This window comes from Oncorhynchus clarkii, chromosome 2 (assembly GCF_045791955.1).
Source record: "Oncorhynchus clarkii lewisi isolate Uvic-CL-2024 chromosome 2, UVic_Ocla_1.0, whole genome shotgun sequence".
Taxonomy (NCBI): Eukaryota; Metazoa; Chordata; class Actinopteri; order Salmoniformes; family Salmonidae; genus Oncorhynchus; species Oncorhynchus clarkii.
In genome coordinates, this window is record NC_092148.1 from 71,203,953 (window position 1) to 71,224,719 (window position 20,767).

The 20,767-nt window shown below is 43.9% G+C and overlaps 2 protein-coding genes across 3 annotated transcripts in view; one reads left to right on the top strand and one right to left on the bottom strand.

The window, feature by feature from the left end:
- Nucleotides 1-9,142, bottom strand: part of LOC139373249 (S-adenosylhomocysteine hydrolase-like protein 1) — a 31,387-nt gene extending 22,245 nt beyond the window's left edge. Inside the window, exon 1 of one of the 2 annotated variants that reach the window (XM_071113554.1) lies at nt 8,882-9,142. In XM_071113554.1, the coding sequence (XP_070969655.1) occupies nt 8,882-9,142 (261 nt within the window). The remainder of the gene's footprint in view (nt 1-8,881) is intronic. The other variant, XM_071113560.1, reaches the window with a different exon arrangement.
- A 7,134-nt stretch (nt 9,143-16,276) lies between these two features.
- Nucleotides 16,277-20,246, top strand: LOC139382330 (leucine-rich repeat neuronal protein 2-like). The gene is made up of 2 exons (XM_071126271.1): nt 16,277-16,359; nt 17,731-20,246. The coding sequence occupies exon 2, from the start codon at nt 17,969-17,971 to the stop codon at nt 19,916-19,918; it is 1,950 nt and encodes a 649-aa protein (XP_070982372.1). The 5' UTR covers nt 16,277-16,359; nt 17,731-17,968; the 3' UTR covers nt 19,919-20,246.
- The last annotated feature ends 521 nt before the right edge of the window (nt 20,247-20,767 follow it).

Consider the following 20,767-nt stretch of genomic DNA (forward strand, 5'->3'; position numbering starts at 1 on the left):
TATCTCTTGACACAATGATGAAAATAATCATGGCCTCTAAACCTTCAAGCTGCATACTGGACCCTATTCCAACTAAACTACTGAAAGAGCTGCTTCCTGTGCTTGGCCCTCCTATGTTGAACATAATAAACGGCTCTCTATCCACCGGATGTGTACCAAACTCACTAAAAGTGGCAGTAATAAAGCCTCTCTTGAAAAAGCCAAACCTTGACCCAGAAAATATAAAAAACTATCGGCCTATATCGAATCTTCCATTCCTCTCAAAAATTTTAGAAAAGGCTGTTGCGCAACAACTCACTGCCTTCCTGAAGACAAACAATGTATACGAAATGCTTCAGTCTGGTTTTAGACCCCATCATAGCACTGAGACGGCACTTGTGAAGGTGGTAAATGACATTTTAATGGCATCGGACCGAGGCTCTGCATCTGTCCTCGTGCTCCTAGACCTTAGTGCTGCTTTTGATACCATCGATCACCACATTCTTTTGGAGAGATTGGAAACCCAAATTGGTCTACACGGACAAGTTCTGGCCTGGTTTAGATCTTATCTGTCGGAAAGATATCAGTTTGTCTCTGTGAATGGTTTGTCCTCTGACAAATCAACTGTAAATTTCGGTGTTCCTCAAGGCTCTGTTTTAGGACCACTATTGTTTTCACTATATATTTTACCTCTTGGGGATGTCATTCGAAAACATAATGTTAACTTTCACTGCTATGCGGATGACACACAGCTGTACATTTCAATTAAACATGGTGAAGCCCCAAAATTGCCCTTGCTAGAAGAATGTGTTTCAGACATAAGGAAGTGGATGGCTGCAAACTTTCTACTTTTAAACTCGGACAAAACAGAGATGCTTGTTCTAGGTCCCAAGAAACAAAGAGATCTTCTGTTGAATCTGACAATTAATCTTAATGGTTGTACAGTCGTCTCAAATAAAACTGTGAAGGACCTCGGCGTTACTCTGGACCCTGATCTCTCTTTTGAAGAACATATCAAGACCATTTCAAGGACAGCTTTTTTCCATCTACGTAACATTGCAAAAATCAGAAACTTTCTGTCCAAAAATGATGCAGAAAAATTAATCCATGCTTTTGTCACTTCCAGGTTAGACTACTGCAATGCTCTACTTTCCGGCTACCCGGATAAAGCACTAAATAAACTTCAGTTAGTGCTAAATACGGCTGCTAGAATCCTGACTAGAACCAAAAAATTTGATCATATTACTCCAGTGCTAGCCTCTCTACACTGGCTTCCTGTCAAAGCAAGGGCTGATTTCAAGGTTTTACTGCTAACCTACAAAGCATTACATGGGCTTGCTCCTACCTATCTCTCTGATTTGGTCCTGCCGTACATACCTACACGTACGCTACGGTCACAAGACGCAGGCCTCCTAATTGTCCCTAGAATTTTTAAGCAAACAGCTGGAGGCAGGGCTTTCTCCTATAGAGCTCCATTTTTATGGAACGGTCTGCCTACCCATGTCAGAGACGCAAACTCGGTCTCAACCTTTAAGTCTCTACTGAAGACTCATCTCTTCAGTGGGTCATATGATTGAGTGTAGTCTGGCCCAGGAGTGGGAGGGTGAACGGAAAGGCTCTGGAGCAACGAACCACCCTTGCTGTCTCTGCCTGGCCGGTTCCCCTCTTTCCACTGGGATTCTCTGCCTCTAACCCTATTACAGGGGCTGAGTCACTGGCTTTACTGGGGCTCTCTCATGCCGTCCCTGGAGGGGGTGCGTCACCTGAGTGGGTTGAGTCACTGATGTGGTCATCCTGTCTGGGTTGGCGCCCCCCCCCCCTTGGGTTGTGCCGTGGCGGAGGTCTTTGTGGGCTATACTCAGCCTTGTCTCAGGATGGTAAGTTGGTGGTTGAAGATATCCCTCTAGTGTTGTGGGGGCTGTGCTTTGGCAAAGTGGGTGGGGTTATATCCTTCCTGTTTGGCCCTGTCCGGGGGTGTCCTCGGATGGGGCCACAGTGTCTCCTGACCCCTCCTGTCTCAGCCTCCAGTATTTATGCTGCAGTAGTTTATGTGTCGGGGGGCTAGGGTCAGTTTGTTATATCTGGAGTACTTCTCCTGTCCTATTCGGTGTCCTGTGTGAATCTAAGTGTGCGTTCTCTAATTCTCTCCTTCTCTCTTTCTCTCTCTCGGAGGACCTGAGCCCTAGGACCATGCCCCAGGACTACCTGACATGATGACTCCTTGCTGTCCCCAGTCCACCTGGCTGTGCTGCTGCTCCAGTTTCAACTGACCTGAGCCATAGGACCATGCCCCAGGAATACCTGACATGATGACTCCTTGCTGTCCCCAGTCCACCTGACTGTGCTGCTGCTCCAGTTTCAACTATTCTGCCTTATTATAATTCGACCATGCTGGTCATTTATGAACATTTGAACATCTTGACCATGTTTTGTTATAATCTCCACCCGGCACAGCCAGAAGAGGACTGGCCACCCCACATAGCCTGGTTCCTCTCTAGGTTTCTTCCTAGGTTTTGGCCTTTCTAGGGAGTTTTTCCTAGCCACCGTGCTTCTACACCTGCATTGCTTGCTGTTTGGGGTTTTAGGCTGGGTTTCTGTACAGCACTTTGAGATATCAGCTGATGTACGAAGGGCTATATAAATAAATTTGATTTTGATTTGATTTGCTGCTGGCAACAATTTAATTACTTTATTATGCTGATGATTACTGACACCGGCCATTTCAATGAGTGTTGAGTGTTCATAAATTCATCAGTTATTCTGCGCTCTAGTACACTCAGACGAGAGTGCTCTGAAATCGGAGTAGATAGCCATTGCAAATTTACGAAAGCAACAGAATGTCCATTGAGAACACACAACGACTATACCACTTAGATAAACTAAGAATTACGGGGTAAATCAGGTCAATACACATTGGATAGTTAGCTAGATAGCATATAGAGTGGCAAGAAAAAGTATGTGAACCCTTTGGAACACACTGTGTAAACATTCACAGTGCAGGGTGGGAAAAATATGTGAACACTTGGATTTAATAACTGGTGACCCACCTTTCGGCAGCAATAACTTCAAATGAACTTTTTCTGTAGTTGCAGATCAGACCTGCACAACAGTCAGGAGGAATTTTGGACCATTCCTCTTTACAAAACTGTTTCAGTTCAGTAATATTATTGGGATGTCTGGTGTGAACTGCTCTGTTGAGGTCATGCCACAGCATCTCAATCAGGTTGAGGTCAGGACTCTGATTGGACCACTCCAGAAGGTGTATTTTCTTCTGTTGAAGCCATTCTCTTGTTGATTTACTTCTGTGTTTTGGGTCGTTGTCCTGTTGCATCACCCAACTTCTGTTGAGTTTCAATTGGCAGACAGCCTAACATTCTCCTGCAAAATGTTTTGATAAACTTGGGAATTCATTTTTCCATTGATGATAGCAAGCTGTCCAGGCCCTGAGGCAGCAAAGCAGCCCCAAACCATGATGCTCCCTCCACCATACTTTACAGTTGGGATGAGGTTTTGATGTTGGTGTGATGTGCCTTTTTTTCTCCACACATAGTGTTGTGTGTTCCTTCCAAACAACTCAACTGTAGTTTCATCTGTCCACCGAATATTTTGCCAGTAGCACTGTGGAACATCCAGATGAACTTTTGCAAACTTCAGATGTGCAGCAATGTTTTTTTTGGACAGCAGTGGCTTCTTCCGCGGTGTCCTCCCATGAACACCATTCTTGTTTAGTGTATGTATCGTAGACTCATCAACAGAGATGTTAGCATGTTCCAGAGATTTCTGCAAGTCTTTAGCTGACACTAGGATTCTTCTTAACCTCATTGAGCATTCCGCACTGTGCTCTTGCAGTCATCTTTGCAGAACGGCCACTCTTAGGTAGAGTAGCAACAGTGCTGAACTTTCTCCATTTATAGACAATTTGTCTTACTGTGGACTGATGAACAGCAAGGCTTTTATAGATACTTTTGTAACCCTTTCCAGCTTTATACAAGTCTTCAATTATTAATCTTAGATCTTCTGAGATCTCTTGTGTTTGAGGCATGGTTCACATCAGGCAATGCTTCTTGTGAATAGTAAACTCAAATTTAGTGAGTTTTTTATAGGGCACGGCAGCTCTAACCAACATCTCCAATCTTGTCTCATTGATTGGACCCCAGTTTAGCTGACTCTTGACTCCAATTAGCTTTTGGAGAAGTTATTAGCCTAGGGGTTCACATACTTTTTCCCACCTACACGGTGAATGTTTAAATTATGTATTCAATATAGACAAGAAAAATCCAATAATTTGTGTCGTTAGTTTAAGCACACTATGTTTGTCTATTGTTGTGATATGATGAAGATCATAACAAATTTGATGACCAATTTATGCAGAAATCCAAGTAATTCCAAAGGGTTCACTTGCTTTTTCTTGCCACTGTATTTAATATAGTGTCAAGTTTGATGTATTAGTAGCCAACTAACGTTAGGTAGATAGCTAACATACGGGTACATATAGCTAACAAATTGTCAGCCAACATAACGTGTAAGGTAACTTACTTGAAAAGTCATTACTTTATTACATTGCTCAACATTTTCTTAACATTTGTAATAATTAGTTAAAGCAATTCATTTATATCCGCTCTCATTGGGCTTCGGCTGCATATTTTCTGCCATTTTCTTCAAATCTGAAAATGATATGAAGCCACGCCCACTTTCTGAAGAATTGCATTATGGGCCCTAAAAGCATGGAAATAGTATCCACTGCTCGTATACTTCGTATTTTGGCTAATGCAGTACGACATCTGGGAACATTTGCCATACTAACTATACCCATACATTGACCAATAAGCATACTATTTACTCAATTTACGTCACAAATAGTATGGTTAGTATAAGTATTCAAACACAGCTATGGTTTGATGCCATTCCATTTGCTCTGTTCCAGCCATTATTATGAGCCGTCCTCCCCTCAACAGCCTCCACTAAATGCAGATGCACGGCTGTTACCAGTGTGGGACTGAACCAGTAGAGAGAGTGCTCAGGACAGGTAGAGAAAATCATGTCAGTGTGGAGAACAGCAGCACACTTTATTTTGGTAGAGCTTAGTAGATGGAGAAACTGTAACTGACCTGAACACGCACACAAATAAAGCCTATATAAATAAGGTGTAGGTGACAATAGCTGCACACTCTGACCTTCAAAGGTTTCAGAGTGAACCTGTTTTTCTGAAGGCCCAGACTCTCAGTATAGCTTACCTAATGAAGTGTGGGTGTGGTGTGTTTACCTCATGAAGTTGGTCACTCTCGCACCCTCTGAATGTCACCAAACTAACCTAGTACATGTTCACAACCTTTAAACAACCTTTCTATGCCAGCTTATGAATATTCTCTGTGCAACATCACCTTGCCTCTCATTGAAGGCTTATTATGAATATAGGCTTAAAAATGTATGTCCCCCATAGATTGACTTGCCTAGTTAAAGGTTGCCTAGTTAAATAAAGGTCAAATGAAATAAATTAAATCAAATATTTGCTACACTGAACAAAAATATAAACACAACATGCAGTGTAGGTCCCATGGTTCATGAGCTGAAATAAAAGATCCCAGAAATGTTCCATACACACAAAAAGCTTATTTCTCTCAAATTTTGTGCACAAATTTGTTTACATCCCTGTTAGTGAGCGTAATCCATCCACCTGACAGGTGTGGCATATCAAGAAACTGATTACCCATGAGTCTAAGCCCTGTCTAAGCCTGGGGGTTCTACTAAACTATATGGAATTGTTTTAAGAAGGTCATACCAATGATCATTTTGCTATTTGATTTGGAATTTGAAGTATAAAAAATATATATAAAAAATTAATTGATGAAAAGGTATTTTTGGCCTTACTGCTACTAGACCATTTAAACGCATTGAATAACAGATTCACTACATGGAAAAGATAGTCCACCCCCAAAATGTAAAGGAAGTTTGTCCTAAAGTGTCTGTCCTATATCTGAGCGATATAAGAAAGCTCAGGAAACATTTGTTATTTTTTTTGTACGTGTATTTAACCCCTTATTTTTGGCACTAAACTGTCTCTATATACAGTGCCTTCGGAAAGTATTCAGACCCCTTGACTTTTCCCACATTTTGTTACGGTACAGCCTTATTAAAACATTTATTAAATAAATAACAATTCTAAGCAATCTCCACACAATACCCCATAGTGACAAAGTGAAAACATGTATTAAAAATGTATTAAAAATTAAAAACAGAAAAACTTTATTTACATAATTATTCACTCTTTGCTATGAGACTCTAAATTGAGCTCAGGTTTCCATTGATCATCCTTGAGATGTTTCTACAATTTGATTGGAGTCCACTTGTGGTACATTCAATTGATTTGACATGATTTGGAAAGGTACACACCTTTCTATGTAAGGTCCCACAGTTGACAGTGTATGTCAGAGCAAAAACCAAGCCATGAGGTCAAAGGAAATGTCCGTAGAACTCCGAGACAGGAGAGTGTAAGTAAGGCACAGATCTGGGGAAGGGTACCAAAACATTTCTGCAGCATTGAAGGTCCCCAAGAACGCTCCCCATTCAACCTGACAGAGCTTGTGAGGATCTACAGAGAAGAATGGAAGGAACTCCCCAAATACAGGTGTGCCAGGCTTGTAGCATCATACCCAAGAAGACTCGAGGCTGTAATCGCTGCCAAAGGTGCTTCAACAAAGTACTGAGTAAACGGTCTGAATACTTGTGTAGATATAATATTAAATGTTTTTCTATTTAATACATTTGTAAAAAAAAAAAAAATTGTTGAAAAACCTCATTCATTATGGGGTATTGTGTGTAGACTGACGAGGGGAAAAACAATTTAATCCATTTTAGGATAAGGCTGTAACGTAACAAAATATGGAAAAAGTGAAGGGGTCAGAATACAGTATATACTTCCATAGATTTTTTCCATTTGTACAGTGGGACCTTCAGACGAGTAATGTGAGCAAAACCGAGATGTACGTGTTCGTGAGTGTCTACCCTGTCCATAGAGGGGTCATATTAGTGTGTAGCTCAAACTGTTCTGACGCTACAGACCATTTTGAGAGAAGCCGATTTTCGGAACAAACACCACTCTAGTTGTGTTACCTGTCACCACAGATGCATAAGTGCGACACAGGCGGATGCAGTGGATTAAGATGTATCCAACGCAAAAAACACATATCTCTAGCTGAAATTAACAGATTTTTATGCAGATTTTATTACTATGCAAAATAGATTTCCCCAGGGGAGCGGACATCGACCTTAGCGGGTTAAACAGCATGATCATAACAAGGGTGTGCTGGGGACAATAAAAGAGCACCCTAAAATGTGCAGTTTTGTCACAGAACACAATGCCACAGATGTTTCAAGTTTTGAGGGATAGTTTGCTGACTGCAGGAAAGTCCACCTGAGCAGTTGCCAGATAATTTAATGTTAATTTCTACACGATAAGCCACCTCCAACATTTTTTCAGAGAATTTTGCAGCACGTCCAACCGGCCTCACAACTGCAGACCATGTGTATGCGGTCTTGTGGGCGAGCAGTTTGCTGATGTCAAAGTTGTCAACAGAGTGCCCCATGGTTGCGGTGGACTTATGGTATGGGAAGGCATAAGTTATTGACAACAAACTCAATTGTGTTTTATTGATGGCCATTTGAAAGCACAGAGACACCGTGACGAGATCCTGAGACCCATTGTCGTGCCATTCATCTGCTGCCATCACCTCATGTTTCAGCATGGTAATGCACAGCCCCATGTCGCAAGGATCTGTACACAATTTCTGGAAGCTGAAAATGGCCCAGTTCTTCCATGGCCTGCAAACTCACTAGTTATGTTACCCATTGAGCATGTTTGGGATGCTCTGGATCAACGTGTTTGACAGCGTGTTCCAGTTCCCACCAATATCCAGAAACTTCACACAGCCATTGAAGAGGAGCTGGACAATATTCCACAGGCCACAAACAACAGCCTGACCAACCTCATCCAAAGGAGATGTGTCGCGCTGCATGAGGCAAATGGTGATCAAACCAGATATTGACTGGTTTTCTGATCCTTTTAAAAAAAGGTATCTGTGACCAACCGATGCATATCTGTATTCCCAGTCATGTGATATCCATAGATTAGGGCCTAATTTATTTATTTCTATTGACTAATTTCCTTATATGAACTGTAACTCAGTAAAATCTTTGAAATGATTTGCATGTTGTATTTATATTTTTGTTCAGTACATATTGAACGAATCCATAATACATACCAATACGAAACGTATAATCATACTGGAGTATCTCGATTTTTGTACAGAAAAATTATTAAATTCGCTGAGACCAGGTTGCAAGCTATATTTCACAAGGTGGATTGGTTCCTTTTGGGTCATAACTTTAGAAACTCCAGGTATACAGCCTTGTATTATAGTCCCAGCAATAGCCTAACTAACCCCCTACATATTAAACGCGTTTCTCATTTACATTTCTCATTATATGTGCTTCAGTCACAGTACCATCAAGATTTACAGACGCTCCTTTCAGATCTGCGCGTCTCGTTGCAGAAACATGCGGTCGCGACATTTTTTTTGATCAACATTATATGCCGTGGTGGTTGGTGTCTAACGCTGGCGCATGTCTTGGCGCAGACGAATTTGCCTTTGATAATGCTTTTAATCGTCGCAATTGAGATCTGAGCAGATATTGTCTTCATCTTTCAAACCTTGACGTATCACACATTGATTCGCTGTCACAGCCAAGATGGTAGGACACTATCCAACTAAAGTTGCATTGATTGAGCAACTCAAACTGTTGAATGCGCCTTCTAGCACATGTAGTAGCCTACTGAAGTTAAAACCCAAACCCCCACAGTAAAAGTAGGATAAGACACGAGTCTAGGTAATTGATTTATCCTCACCCTCTCCATATTTAGCGCTTCGATCACTGTCTCTCCCGCCCCAACGGACACCTCGGCCCCGTTTCCGTTGGACGGTTGAGACTGCTCGCTCCATCTGGTCTCGGCTGTATGCAACATATTCCACAGGTTGGGGTTGCATGTCGACGATGAGAAGGTAGTAGCACCACCCTCATCTTCTGTATGCAGTTTGGGAAACATGACCGGTAAGGTTAGGTCTTTATATGGAGAAGGAGCATCAGTCTGTTCAGATTTCTCTGCCATAACTAGACTGGTGTTGTGGTGACTGAACTAAATAACCTCTTATTTTGAAAAAAACATAGGTAAGGGTGGGTCTGAGCAGAGGTATGGTCTGTCCAGTATGCTAAGTACCCACATACCTTCCACTTCCCAAAGTGATGACTATGGTGACTTTGAAAATGATGACCTTCCACATTCTAAAATGAAGACAGATTTTACTGTCTATGTTTGTGACCCGACCCTGATGACCCATTTCACTCTGCCAGTATGTGTTCATTTTCAACACATAACACACAAAGAAAAAGGCACAATGACATGTGTTTACAGTAAACCCTGTAGTCATGATAGCCACACAGAGAGGCAGATCACATCCACATGAAGGATTTAGGCCCACAGCCCAAACATTTATTTTGTAACTTCCATTAAAACTTCCATTGAACAACCCCTCACTGGATGGCAGTCCAGTGAAAAGGTTCACTGGACTGCCATCTATTAAACAAAAAGAAGGTTGCAACACAGACAATGATGTAGATAGTCAGTAGTCTTTACTGTCAGGGTGAGTGTTCAGGAAGTCTTTGCTCTGCCCTTCATGGGGCAAATCAGGTGCTCCGGGGGTCGTTTCCGAGGTAACCGGTAGCAGAGGGTGTGTCTGCGGAGCATGAGGAGAGGCGGCAGGGGCAGGCTTTGGGTGGTGGAAGTGTGTGTCATTCCTGTCTGAGGGTCCTCTGTCTGCGGCCCATATCGTCCACGTCTTCAACACACAAACACACACACAAACACATATGTGACTTGTTCCAGGAAACTAGGCGTATGTCGCGCGTCCCTACTTCACAGGAGAACATAAACTTTTACATTTTTATCAAAATGTGTTTTTTGGCAGAAATGCCTTCTTGAACATGTGAACTTTCATGTGCCTTAATAACAAACTTGTATGCCATTTGTAAATGGGCTATTGTTATTTTACTGCTGTTCTTTAATTACTTGTTACTTTTATTTCTTATTCTTATCTGTATTTTTTAAAACTGCATTGTTAATTAGGGGCTCGTAAGTAAGCATTTCACTGTATTCGGCCCATGTGACTAATACAATTTGATTTGATTTGAAATACAAATACAATTGTTCAATTACAAGCCTAGTTGGTTTAGCCACAGAAAAAGGGGGAGCAACCTTCCCGCTAGCCGTTATTGGCTGAGATAATGAGTGGGCTGGACATGCCGAGAGATGAGTTCGGATTGGTCTGCCATGTAGCAGCTTCTGTCTATTTGAGCTGGTCAGTATGTGTAGGTAATCCTGTCTAACGCAGGTGTTTATATATATATATATATATACATATATCGTGTAGTAGAACTGCATAAGTGTTGATCTCCACTTTCTGGAGGACCAAGTTTTGAAATCAGTAGAATTAGAGTATGATAGCTAAAGAGATGGAGATAACACCTGTCTCTGGATTACATCTTCAAACTAAGTAAGGGCAACCGTGACAGGGAGAAGCATCCATTCCATCTATACCGGTAAGATAGACTAGCTAGCTACATTTTCAGTTATTACACATTTCTAATTTTGACAGAAAGTTGTTTTCATTTCAAGTTAAAGTGTACTAATAGCTAGCTAGCTAACATTAGCTGGCTGGCTTGCTAGCTAATGTTATGTGTGTGATCTGTGTAGTAATATTATTTGTATATCAGAGCCATTTGCTTTGCTAGTTATAGCCTAATGTTAGCTAGCTAACGTTGAACCTGGTTTGTTAGCTACCTGCAGATTCATGCAGGGTTGTAACTTCATGAGTTGGGATTATGGTTCATTGTTTAGCTAGCTAGCTACATGTCTTAACAAAATACTCCACTATGCAAGTATCCATTTCAATAGGGTGAGTAAAATGGTCAGTGAGCTGTTCTCTCATTTATGTCTGGAAGTAGCTAGCAAGCTAGCCAACATTAGCCAGTTAGCTTGGGTGCTTGACTGCTGTTGTTAGGACAGAACGCTTAGATAAACCCTTAAAGAGATGGGTGGGGCTAAAGCTTAAGAGGTTGTGAACGTTGCTGAATGGGTGTAGACAATGAAGAGCTCTCCAGTAGGTACCAAAACATTCAAAGGACATTTTCTCAAAAGTGAGGATACAAGTTTACAACTTTCAAAGCAGAATTACTTTCCTATTGTTCCTCAACCATAGCATATGATGTACCATTTTCTAGCTCTGAGTCTCTTCTTTTATCCATTGTAAAAAACACAATTTCTAATGTTGCTAAATAAGACTGAATCGATCCGCTCAGTCACATATATAGAAAGGCATTTGTCACTATTCTACAACTATTCACTGTTTTAAGACTGAGCATGTCTGAACCATGCATATACAACAGCATATACTGTACATCTCTACAAATATTACCGTTTAAAGCCACTAGGGGGCAGTATGTTGCCCTGGCTGTCCAGTGGTGGAGCCCTCAGGTGACTGAGCCAGAGCAGTCTCTCTCTCTCCCCCCACTCAGGGTCCACATCCTGGGGTGAGTCTGCTTGGCTCCCCCTGGCCCCGCTCCAGTTCCTGTGGATGTACACCTATATTTGTCCTGCACTCTTTTTATGTGACAGCTCGTCATTGAGATTTCCAATGTATTTATAACAACTGGCAAATAACCTTGAAGGAACTATCCAAAAACAACCCCTACCCCTGAATACTACAAGAAGTGCCTATGGGTAGGGGCTGTTTCTGGATGGGGCTGAACTTGCCTGGGTCTCCCCCTCCACTGGAAGAAGAAGCGTGCCAAGGTATGGGGGCCCATTCTGGAAGGAGGAGGTAGAGAGAGGCGAGGCAGGCTGGCCTCCCTCTGGGGATTACGCTGCTCCCTCTCAGCCCTATCCCTCCACCTCTTCTCCTGCTCTTCGCTGTTCTCCACTTGCACCCAGTGCAAGAACTCCAGTCGAGGTTGGGTAGGTGGGAGGGGCAAGTAGAATGTTTCCCTGGGAGTGGCCAATGAGTTGGTGACCTGGGCTTTGTGGGCGGTACCTCTCGGAGGGCCCTGCAGGACCAGACGATGCTGCAGGCGAGGCGTGAAGCCTGGGTACCTCATCTCCATGTTGCTGCACAGTAAACACCCTTCTCACACTAGCCTGACCTCTCCTGCTCTGTAGCTACAGCAACACCTGTTCAATTACCTGTTGCTGCTGGCTGATGAAGTCACTTTGTTTCTATAGCAACATGATCATTGTTTGTCACTGAAAAAAATATAGAGTAAATGGAATAATGTAATTCTAATTCTAGAAAACAACAAGCAAATATACAGTGCCTTGCGAAAGTATTCGGCCCCCTTGAACTTTGCGACCTTTTGCCACATTTCAGGCTTCAAACATAAAGATATAAAACTGTATTTTTTAGTGAAGAATCAACAACAAGTGGGACACAATCATGAAGTGGAACGACATTTATTGGATATTTCAAACTTTTTTAACAAATCAAAAACTGAAAAATTGGGCGTGCAAAATTATTCAGCCCCCTTAAGTTAATACTTTGTAGCGCCACCTTTTGCTGCGATTACAGCTGTAAGTCGCTTGGGGTATGTCTCTATCAGTTTTGCACATCGAGAGACTGACATTTTTTCCCATTCCTCCTTGCAAAACAGCTCGAGCTCAGTGAGGTTGGATGGAGAGCATTTGTGAACAGCAGTTTTCAGTTCTTTCCACAGATTCTCGATTGGATTCAGGTCTGGACTTTGACTTGGCCATTCTAACACCTGGATATGTTTATTTTTGAACCATTCCATTATAGATTTTGCTTTATGTTTTGGATCATTGTCTTGTTGGAAGACAAATCTCCTTCCCAGTCTCAGGTCTTTTGCAGACTCCATCAGGTTTTCTTCCAGAATGGTCCTGTATCTGGCTCCATCCATCTTCCCATCAATTTTAACCATCTTCCCTGTCCCTGCTGAAGAAAATCAGGCCCAAACCATGATGCTGCCACCACCATGTTTGACAGTGGGGATGGTGTGTTCAGCTGTGTTGCTTTTACGCCAAACATAACGTTTTGCATTGTTGCCAAAAAGTTCAATTTTGGTTTCATCTGACCAGAGCACCTTCTTCCACATGTTTGGTGTGTCTCCCAGGTGGCTTGTGGCAAACTTTAAACAACACTTTTTATGGATATCTTTAAGAAATGGCTTTCTTCTTGCCACTCTTCCATAAAGGCCAGATTTGTGCAATATACGACTGATTGTTGTCCTATGGACAGAGTCTCCCACCTCAGCTGTAGATCTCTGCAGTTCATCCAGAGTGATCATGGGCCTCTTGGCTGCATCTCTGATCAGTCTTCTCCTTGTATGAGCTGAAAGTTTAGAGGGACGGCCAGGTCTTGGTAGATTTGCAGTGGTCTGATACTCCTTCCATTTCAATATTATCGCTTGCACAGTGCTCCTTGGGATGTTTAAAGCTTGGGAAATCTTTTTGTATCCAAATCCGGCTTTAAACTTCTTCACAACAGTATCTCGGACCTGCCTGGTGTGTTCCTTGTTCTTCATGATGCTCTCTGCGCTTTTAACGGACCTCTGAAACTATCACAGTGCAGGTGCATTTATACGGAGACTTGATTACACACAGGTGGATTGTATTTATCATCATTAGTCATTTAGGTCAACATTGGATCATTCAGAGATCCTCACTGAACTTCTGGAGAGAGTTTGCTGCACTGAAAGTAAGGGGGCTGAATAATTTTGCACGCCCAATCTTTCAGTTTTTGATTTGTTAAAAAAGTTTGAAATATCCAATAAATGTCGTTCCACTTCATGATTGTGTCCCACTTGTTGTTGATTCTTCACAAAAAAATACAGTTTTATATCTTTATGTTTGAAGCTTGAAATGTGGCAAAAGGTCACAAAGTTCAAGGGGGCCGAATACTTTCGCAAGGCACTGTAAGTAACCCGATTGTAAAGTTTCTGAGGTGGGCTTGCTGTCAACAGTCTGAGGGTTTAAAGTTTAAGGTTTCAGATTAAAAGGTTAAAGAGAAAAGTCTTAAAATCTACCATTGCAATGTTATGGACATTAAAACCTTACTGGATTTAATGCTGTGCCAAATAGCGTCAACAGCCATAATCTACAAGGCCAAAGAGAACTCAATGTAACTTGATGCGTTTGATTTACTCCTCTGAACTCAACAATCCGTTACAAAACTCACACATGCAAATGCACACACAAAAGCTTCCAACTCATCTACCAATGCAGGCTGCCTAGCAACCTGTTGCTATAAGATACTGCTGGGCCTGTCGCCATGGCAGCAGATTCTCATTCTCTCTGCAGCGTTACAACACACACAACACCGCACCATTTAGCTGTGCTGTGGGGAGCGTTTCATAAGTCCTTGAACCTTCCCCGGTCTAGCGAACACCTGTTGTGTACAGAATTCAAATGAGAGAGAGACACACACACACACACACAGAGAGACAGACACACAGAAATAGAGAGACAGAGGCAGAGAAAGTGAGAGAGAGAGACAGATATACATAGAGAGAGCTAGAGAGACAGAGAAACACAGAGGGAGTGAGACACCGAGAGAGAGCTAGAGAGACAGAGAAACACAGAGAGAGAGAGAGAGAGAGAGGCAGACACACACACAGAGAGACACACAGATTGACACACACCTTTCGGTTACTGGCCCAACGCTCTAACCACTAGAGGGAAGGATAAGATAATTAAAAAATATGAAGGAGAGCAGATGTGAAGAGAGGAGAGACCTGAAGAAAGGAAAGACGCAGGAGAAAAATATGAGAGAACAGGAAGCAGTGCTTGTTTTCTCTCTCAATGTTGCTATGACGACCTCTCCTCTAGATTCCTTTTCATTGTGCTACCTCTCATCCCTCATTCTCACTGCCTTCCAGCCTGCAGGGCGCGTGCATGAGTGTGTGTCTCTGTGACATGCTTTTCTGAAACTTAGTTGCTCAGCTCCCATAACCCCCTCACTTTGCCTAACAGGAATGGTTACACTTCTCCTCAGAGTGCTTCCATCCTTCCGTCCATCCAATCTTCTCTCTCTCTTTCTCTCTCTCTGCTGTCCATATTATGCGTTATGTGATTAGGTAAGACTAGGTCAACTTAAACATTTAACACTATTCATGACATTCAATCCTGACTTGGATTAGGGTTAGATGGGTTAGGATTTAGGTTAGATGATTAAAATAAATGTATTTTTTATTTGTATTAATTATTTGTATTATTTGATTATTTGTATTATTTGATTATTTAATAGATTTGCAGCTCTATCATACAATAGACACACACACCTACCGTACATAGTTCAACAAGGTTTTGCTGCTCAAACTCAGAGCCGTGTTGAACCAGGTAGGCAGGTGACTTGTTAGGGTTTGTTGGGAGAGAATGGAAACTTTTGTGCAATCCTTTTGTATTTTCTTTTCAATTGTCAGCAGTGGCACAGGAATGGCTGAGGGCATAAACACAGTGACACAAACACACAGTCATTTTCTTTTATACACATGCAGAAGGGAGAGGGAGATGTGGAACGGTTGGAGAGAAAGGGGAGATGAAATCCGCCGTTTTACACACACACACACACACACACACACACACACGCACACGCACGCACCCGCACAGTGCATTAAAGTTTATACAATAGCTACCAGGATTCTTCCTCTGCACAGAAGAGATGCTGATGTCTCTGAAAGCTTTTTTGGTTTTAATAGTTCATTCTCTATGTAGCCAGCAGTATGCTCCACTAGACAGCTTTTAAAAAGCAAACCAGTGAGACAAATGGAAACTCAGAGGTATTAAATTATTTTTTTATTTGGAGAGAGGGGTGGAGTAGAGAGGGACAGAAACTCAGATTAAATCATCTTTGGCTTTCCTGCTCAAGACAACTGGCTACTGAGAGAAAGAGAGAGAGAGAGAGAGAGAGAGAGAGAGAGAGAGAGAGAGAGAGAGAGAGGCTCACACATACTGACTGAGATACAGTGGGGTTGGGGAGAGTGCAGATTCATCCTGTAGAGATCTCCCCACAGCCTCAGAGAGAAAAGGAGGAATATTTAAAAAAAAGAGAAATACAGAATGGGAAACACATATGTTTTAAGGGGAGAGAGAGGAAGGATGATTTATTGTGGCGCAAGCTATTGACAAAGCGAGACAAAGACAAGCTGACTGAACATTCCTGGAGAAAAACAACTCTGACAAGATTGTGGGATAGGAAAAGAGGGACAGAAGGAAAGAGGACGGATCGAGAGAATCATGCAGTCAACCGTACTCATTCGATGGTAAGGATTATTGTTCATTCGATGGTAAGGATTATTGTTCATTCGATGGTAAAGATTTTTTTTGTGAGATGCAAATGTGTGTGTTTGTGTTCGCTTGGACATATGTCTGGGTTAGACACAGATATACTGGCACTGAGGTAAACACATGGACACACACGCACACACAAACACACGCGCACACACACACACACACACACACACACACACAGAATCAGAGCAGTAGAAGGAGAAGAGTGCCATCTGTGATGTGCCACAGTGGTGTCATCTCATTTGTGCTAACTGCTCAGACTCTGTTGTGTGTGTGTGTGTGTGTGTGTGTGTGTGTGTGTGTGTGCCCGCATGTTTGTGTGTATTGAAGCGATCGAGGCATCAGCATCCAGCACCCTCTCTCTAACCCTCCCTCTCTTTTATCCCTGTCATTCCATTTTCTTTACTCTCACTCTCTCCCATACCTCCATTTCCCTGTCTGTCAGTACAGATAGCTTAGTTCCACTGCAGATTACTCCTTCATCCCTCCTACTGCAGTCTCAGCTACAGCCAGACAACCTCCTCTAGTCTTCTCCTTTCCTCCTCTCCCACCAGCAGGTAGGCTATTGGTTAGAGTGTTGGATCAGTAACCAAAAGGTTGTTGAATTGAATCCCAGAGCTGACAAAGTAAAAATGTGTTGTTCTGCCCCTGAACAAGGCAGTTAACCCACTGTTCCCTGGGCGCCGAAGATGTGGATGTCAATTAAGGCAACCCCTCACACCTCTCTGATTCAGAGGGGTTGGGTTAAATGCAGAAGACACATTTCAGTTGAATACATTCATTTGGACAACTGACTAGGTATCCTCATCTCCTCTATCTCCTTTTGATATATTCCTCTTCCTCTCATTTACTTGACACATGGTCTAGTAGTCTCTCTACCCATTTCTTTCCATTGTGTGAGTGTGTGTATGTGTTTTATTTCAGACTTCCTCTGTTATCTTAACTGGTAAACACTGCCACCAGGTGGTGACTGGTCGTCATCAGTGCACACTTCGCACACAAATATTTTTCATTCATTCAAAATGTAATTAAAGTAAATAAGAAAAGAGAGACAAAAATCAAATCAAATGTAATCCATTGCATATGAAAAGAGACTGGAAATCAAATCAAATGGAATCCATTGCATATGAAAAGAGACTGGAAATCAAATCAAATGTAATCCATTGCATATGAAAAGAGACTGGAAATCAAATCAAATGGAATGGTTGAGAGTTGAAAGAACAAGAGGTACTCTCTCAACCTGTCCTCTGGCTATCTAAATGTGTTACAAAACCTGTCCTTAACACATTATCTTCCCTGTCTCTCTCCACCGCTCTCACTCACTCCTTCTCTCTCTCTGCCAGGTCTCCTTAGTGTGTACAGAGCCATGCCCAGTACACCTGTCGTCACAATGTGACAGCGACCGTCTGACCACGGAGACCATCACCTAGACAGTCCACAACACTTTAGATTCCTATGGCACTGTAACCTGGCGACAGCAGATACCTACAGCGCTGTAACTTGGCAGCAACACTGAGTTACCTCAATCGAATTGCCACCACTAAATCGACTCCTCTGAATCAACTCCTCTCTGCTGTGAGGATGCTGAGGGTGTCAATGGTCCTACTGCAGAGGCAGCTGGTCCTGTGTGTGTGGGTGTGTGTGTCCAGTGCACTAGTGGTCCATTCCCTGCCATGGAGCGTCTCCTGCCCGGCAGGGTGTGTGTGTCAGATCAAGCCCTGGTTTTCCCCCCAGTCATTCTCCTGCGAGGTTCCAACTGTGGACTGTAACAACCTGTTCCTGACCCAGCTCCCCTCCCCTCTCCCCCTAGACACACACACCCTCTGTCTGCAGAGTAACCTGCTGTCTGCCTTGGAGACACCACTGTTACAGACACTCCCCAACCTCACAGAGCTGGATCTGTCTCAGAACCGCTTCAGCAGTGTTAGGACACTAACCTCAACCCAGCCCCAGACTCCCTCCCTGCGCTCCCTACTCTCCTTGCACATGGAGGAGAACCAGCTCCGGTCCCTGCCCCCTGCCGCCTTCTCTTCCCTGCCTGCCCTACAGGAGCTCTTCCTCAGCCACAACCAGCTGGCCTCCCTGGCTCCTAGAGCCTTCTCTGGCTTGGGCTCCCTGCTGCGCCTGCACCTCAACAACAACCACCTGACCTCAATTGACCCCCTCTGGTTCACCACCCTGCCCTGCCTCCAGGTGCTGATGCTGGGGGGAAACCCAGTGGAGGTCCTCCCTGAACGGGGCTTCCAGGCCCTGGTGTCTCTACGCAGCCTGGTGCTGGGGGGCATGGGGCTGAAAGGGTTGCCTGAGAGGGCCCTGGAGGGGCTGGACAGCCTGGAGAGCCTGTCCTTCTACGACAACCTCCTCACCACTGTCCCCACACAGGCTCTGAGGAGGCTCCCAGGCCTGAAGTTCCTGGACCTGAATAAGAACCGTCTGAGTCTGGTTCAGACAGGGGACTTCAGGGACCTGGTCCACCTGACAGAGCTGGGTCTGAACAACATGGAGGAGCTGGTGGCCATCGAGAGGGCAGCCATGGAGAACCTGCCTGAGCTCACCAAGCTGGAGATCACCAACAACCCCCGGCTGTCCTACATCCACCCCCAGGCCTTCTTCCAGCTGGGCAGGCTCGAGAGCCTGATGCTGAACTCCAACGCTCTGACTGCTCTGCACCAACACACTGTCCTGTCTCTGCCCAGACTAAGGGAGGTCAGCCTGCACTCCAACCCCCTCCGCTGTGACTGCCTGTTTCGCTGGGTGGCTGAGGAGCACCCTCACACAGATGCTGACGCACACACAGATACACAGATGCCACAGGCTGTGAGGTTTATCCAGCCCCAGGCCACATTGTGTTCTGAGCCTCCAGAGCTGAGGGCTCGCAGGGTGAGGGAGGTGTCAATCACAGAGATGTCAGCCTCCTGCCTCCCCCTCATCCCCCCTGGCATCCTCCCCTCCTACGTGGGGGTGAGAGAGGGGGAGAGGCTGGCCCTGCACTGTCGCGCCCTGGCAGAGCCTCAGCCCACAATCTACTGGGTCACTCCTTCTGGACAGAGACTGGGATCATCCAACAACACCCACAGCCACAAGCCTGCATCCAGACCCTACTCCAAGCCTGGATCCAGCCTCAACTCCAAACCTGCATTCAGACCCTTTTCCAAGTCTGCATCCAGACCCTTCTCCAAGCCTGCATCCAGACCCTTCTCCAAGCCTGCATCCAGACCCTACTCCAAGCCTGCATCCAGCCAGACATCCAACTACTCCTCTTACCATTCCCACTTACCCAGCCCAGCATCTGGTAATGCCTCTGTCCTCTTTTCCAGCCTCACCCCTTCCTCTCCCCCCCTCCTCTCCTCCCCTGCCTACCGGCTCCTGCCAGAGGGAACATTGGAGATCGTCATGGTGACATCCCGGGATTCGGGTCTGTACACCTGTGTGGCTGAGAACACACTGGGGGCCGACACTCACAGTGTGACTGTAGGGGTGCAGGGGCCAGGGAAGGGGTTGAGGCAACAGATGTTGGAGGGTAGAGGATAGGGGTTAAAGAAGAGGGTTTTGAGGGAAAGGAGGTCACATGAGGGCAAGGGTCAAGACAGCAAGCATGAGGAGCAGCACACATATGAGTAAAGCCTAGCTATATAAATAATGAATGATATTATACACATAATAACATACACACATACTTGCAGTACATCGTTTCCAAAGATAACATCGCTTCCAGGGATGATTTATAGGATAGATATGGATACCACTCTTGGCGGGGGTGCGGTTGTAGGTGGTTGTGAAGCCCAATCCAGGAGGCACATGTCCTGCCGCAGTTGGGACATGTTAGGGCTGAATCTGGAGATGCTTGTGGGAGTGGTTGGGAGCATTGGGGCCTGTAAATAGGACATATGACACATTGGCAGTACATACGACAGTGTTGTACAGTCAGATATGTATATATTTTATTAAGACCCCTTGACTTTTTTCACATTTTGTTATGTTACAGCCTTGTTCTAAAATTGATGAAACATTTTTTTTCTCTAATCAATCTACACACAGTACTCCATAATGACAAAACAAAAACAGGTTTTTAGAAAGTTTTAAAAATGTATAATTATGTATAGACTGATGCGGACATTTTCCACAAAATGTGAAGGGGTCTGAATACTTTCCGAGTGCACTGTATGCATACGCCTACACATTGACATTGTTAGAGTTTGTATAAAGAGGACACTCAAACTGTGGTACTTGCCATAGAGAAAATAAATGGACTATTACAGGAGAGAAGTATTCTTCACTTACACAAGGGGACAGGCATTTTCCAAACAGTGTCATTTTATTGTAGCCTATCCCTGCCTTCTTTGAGGTTTTGTAAATCTAAGTGGTTAATGTGACCAGCCC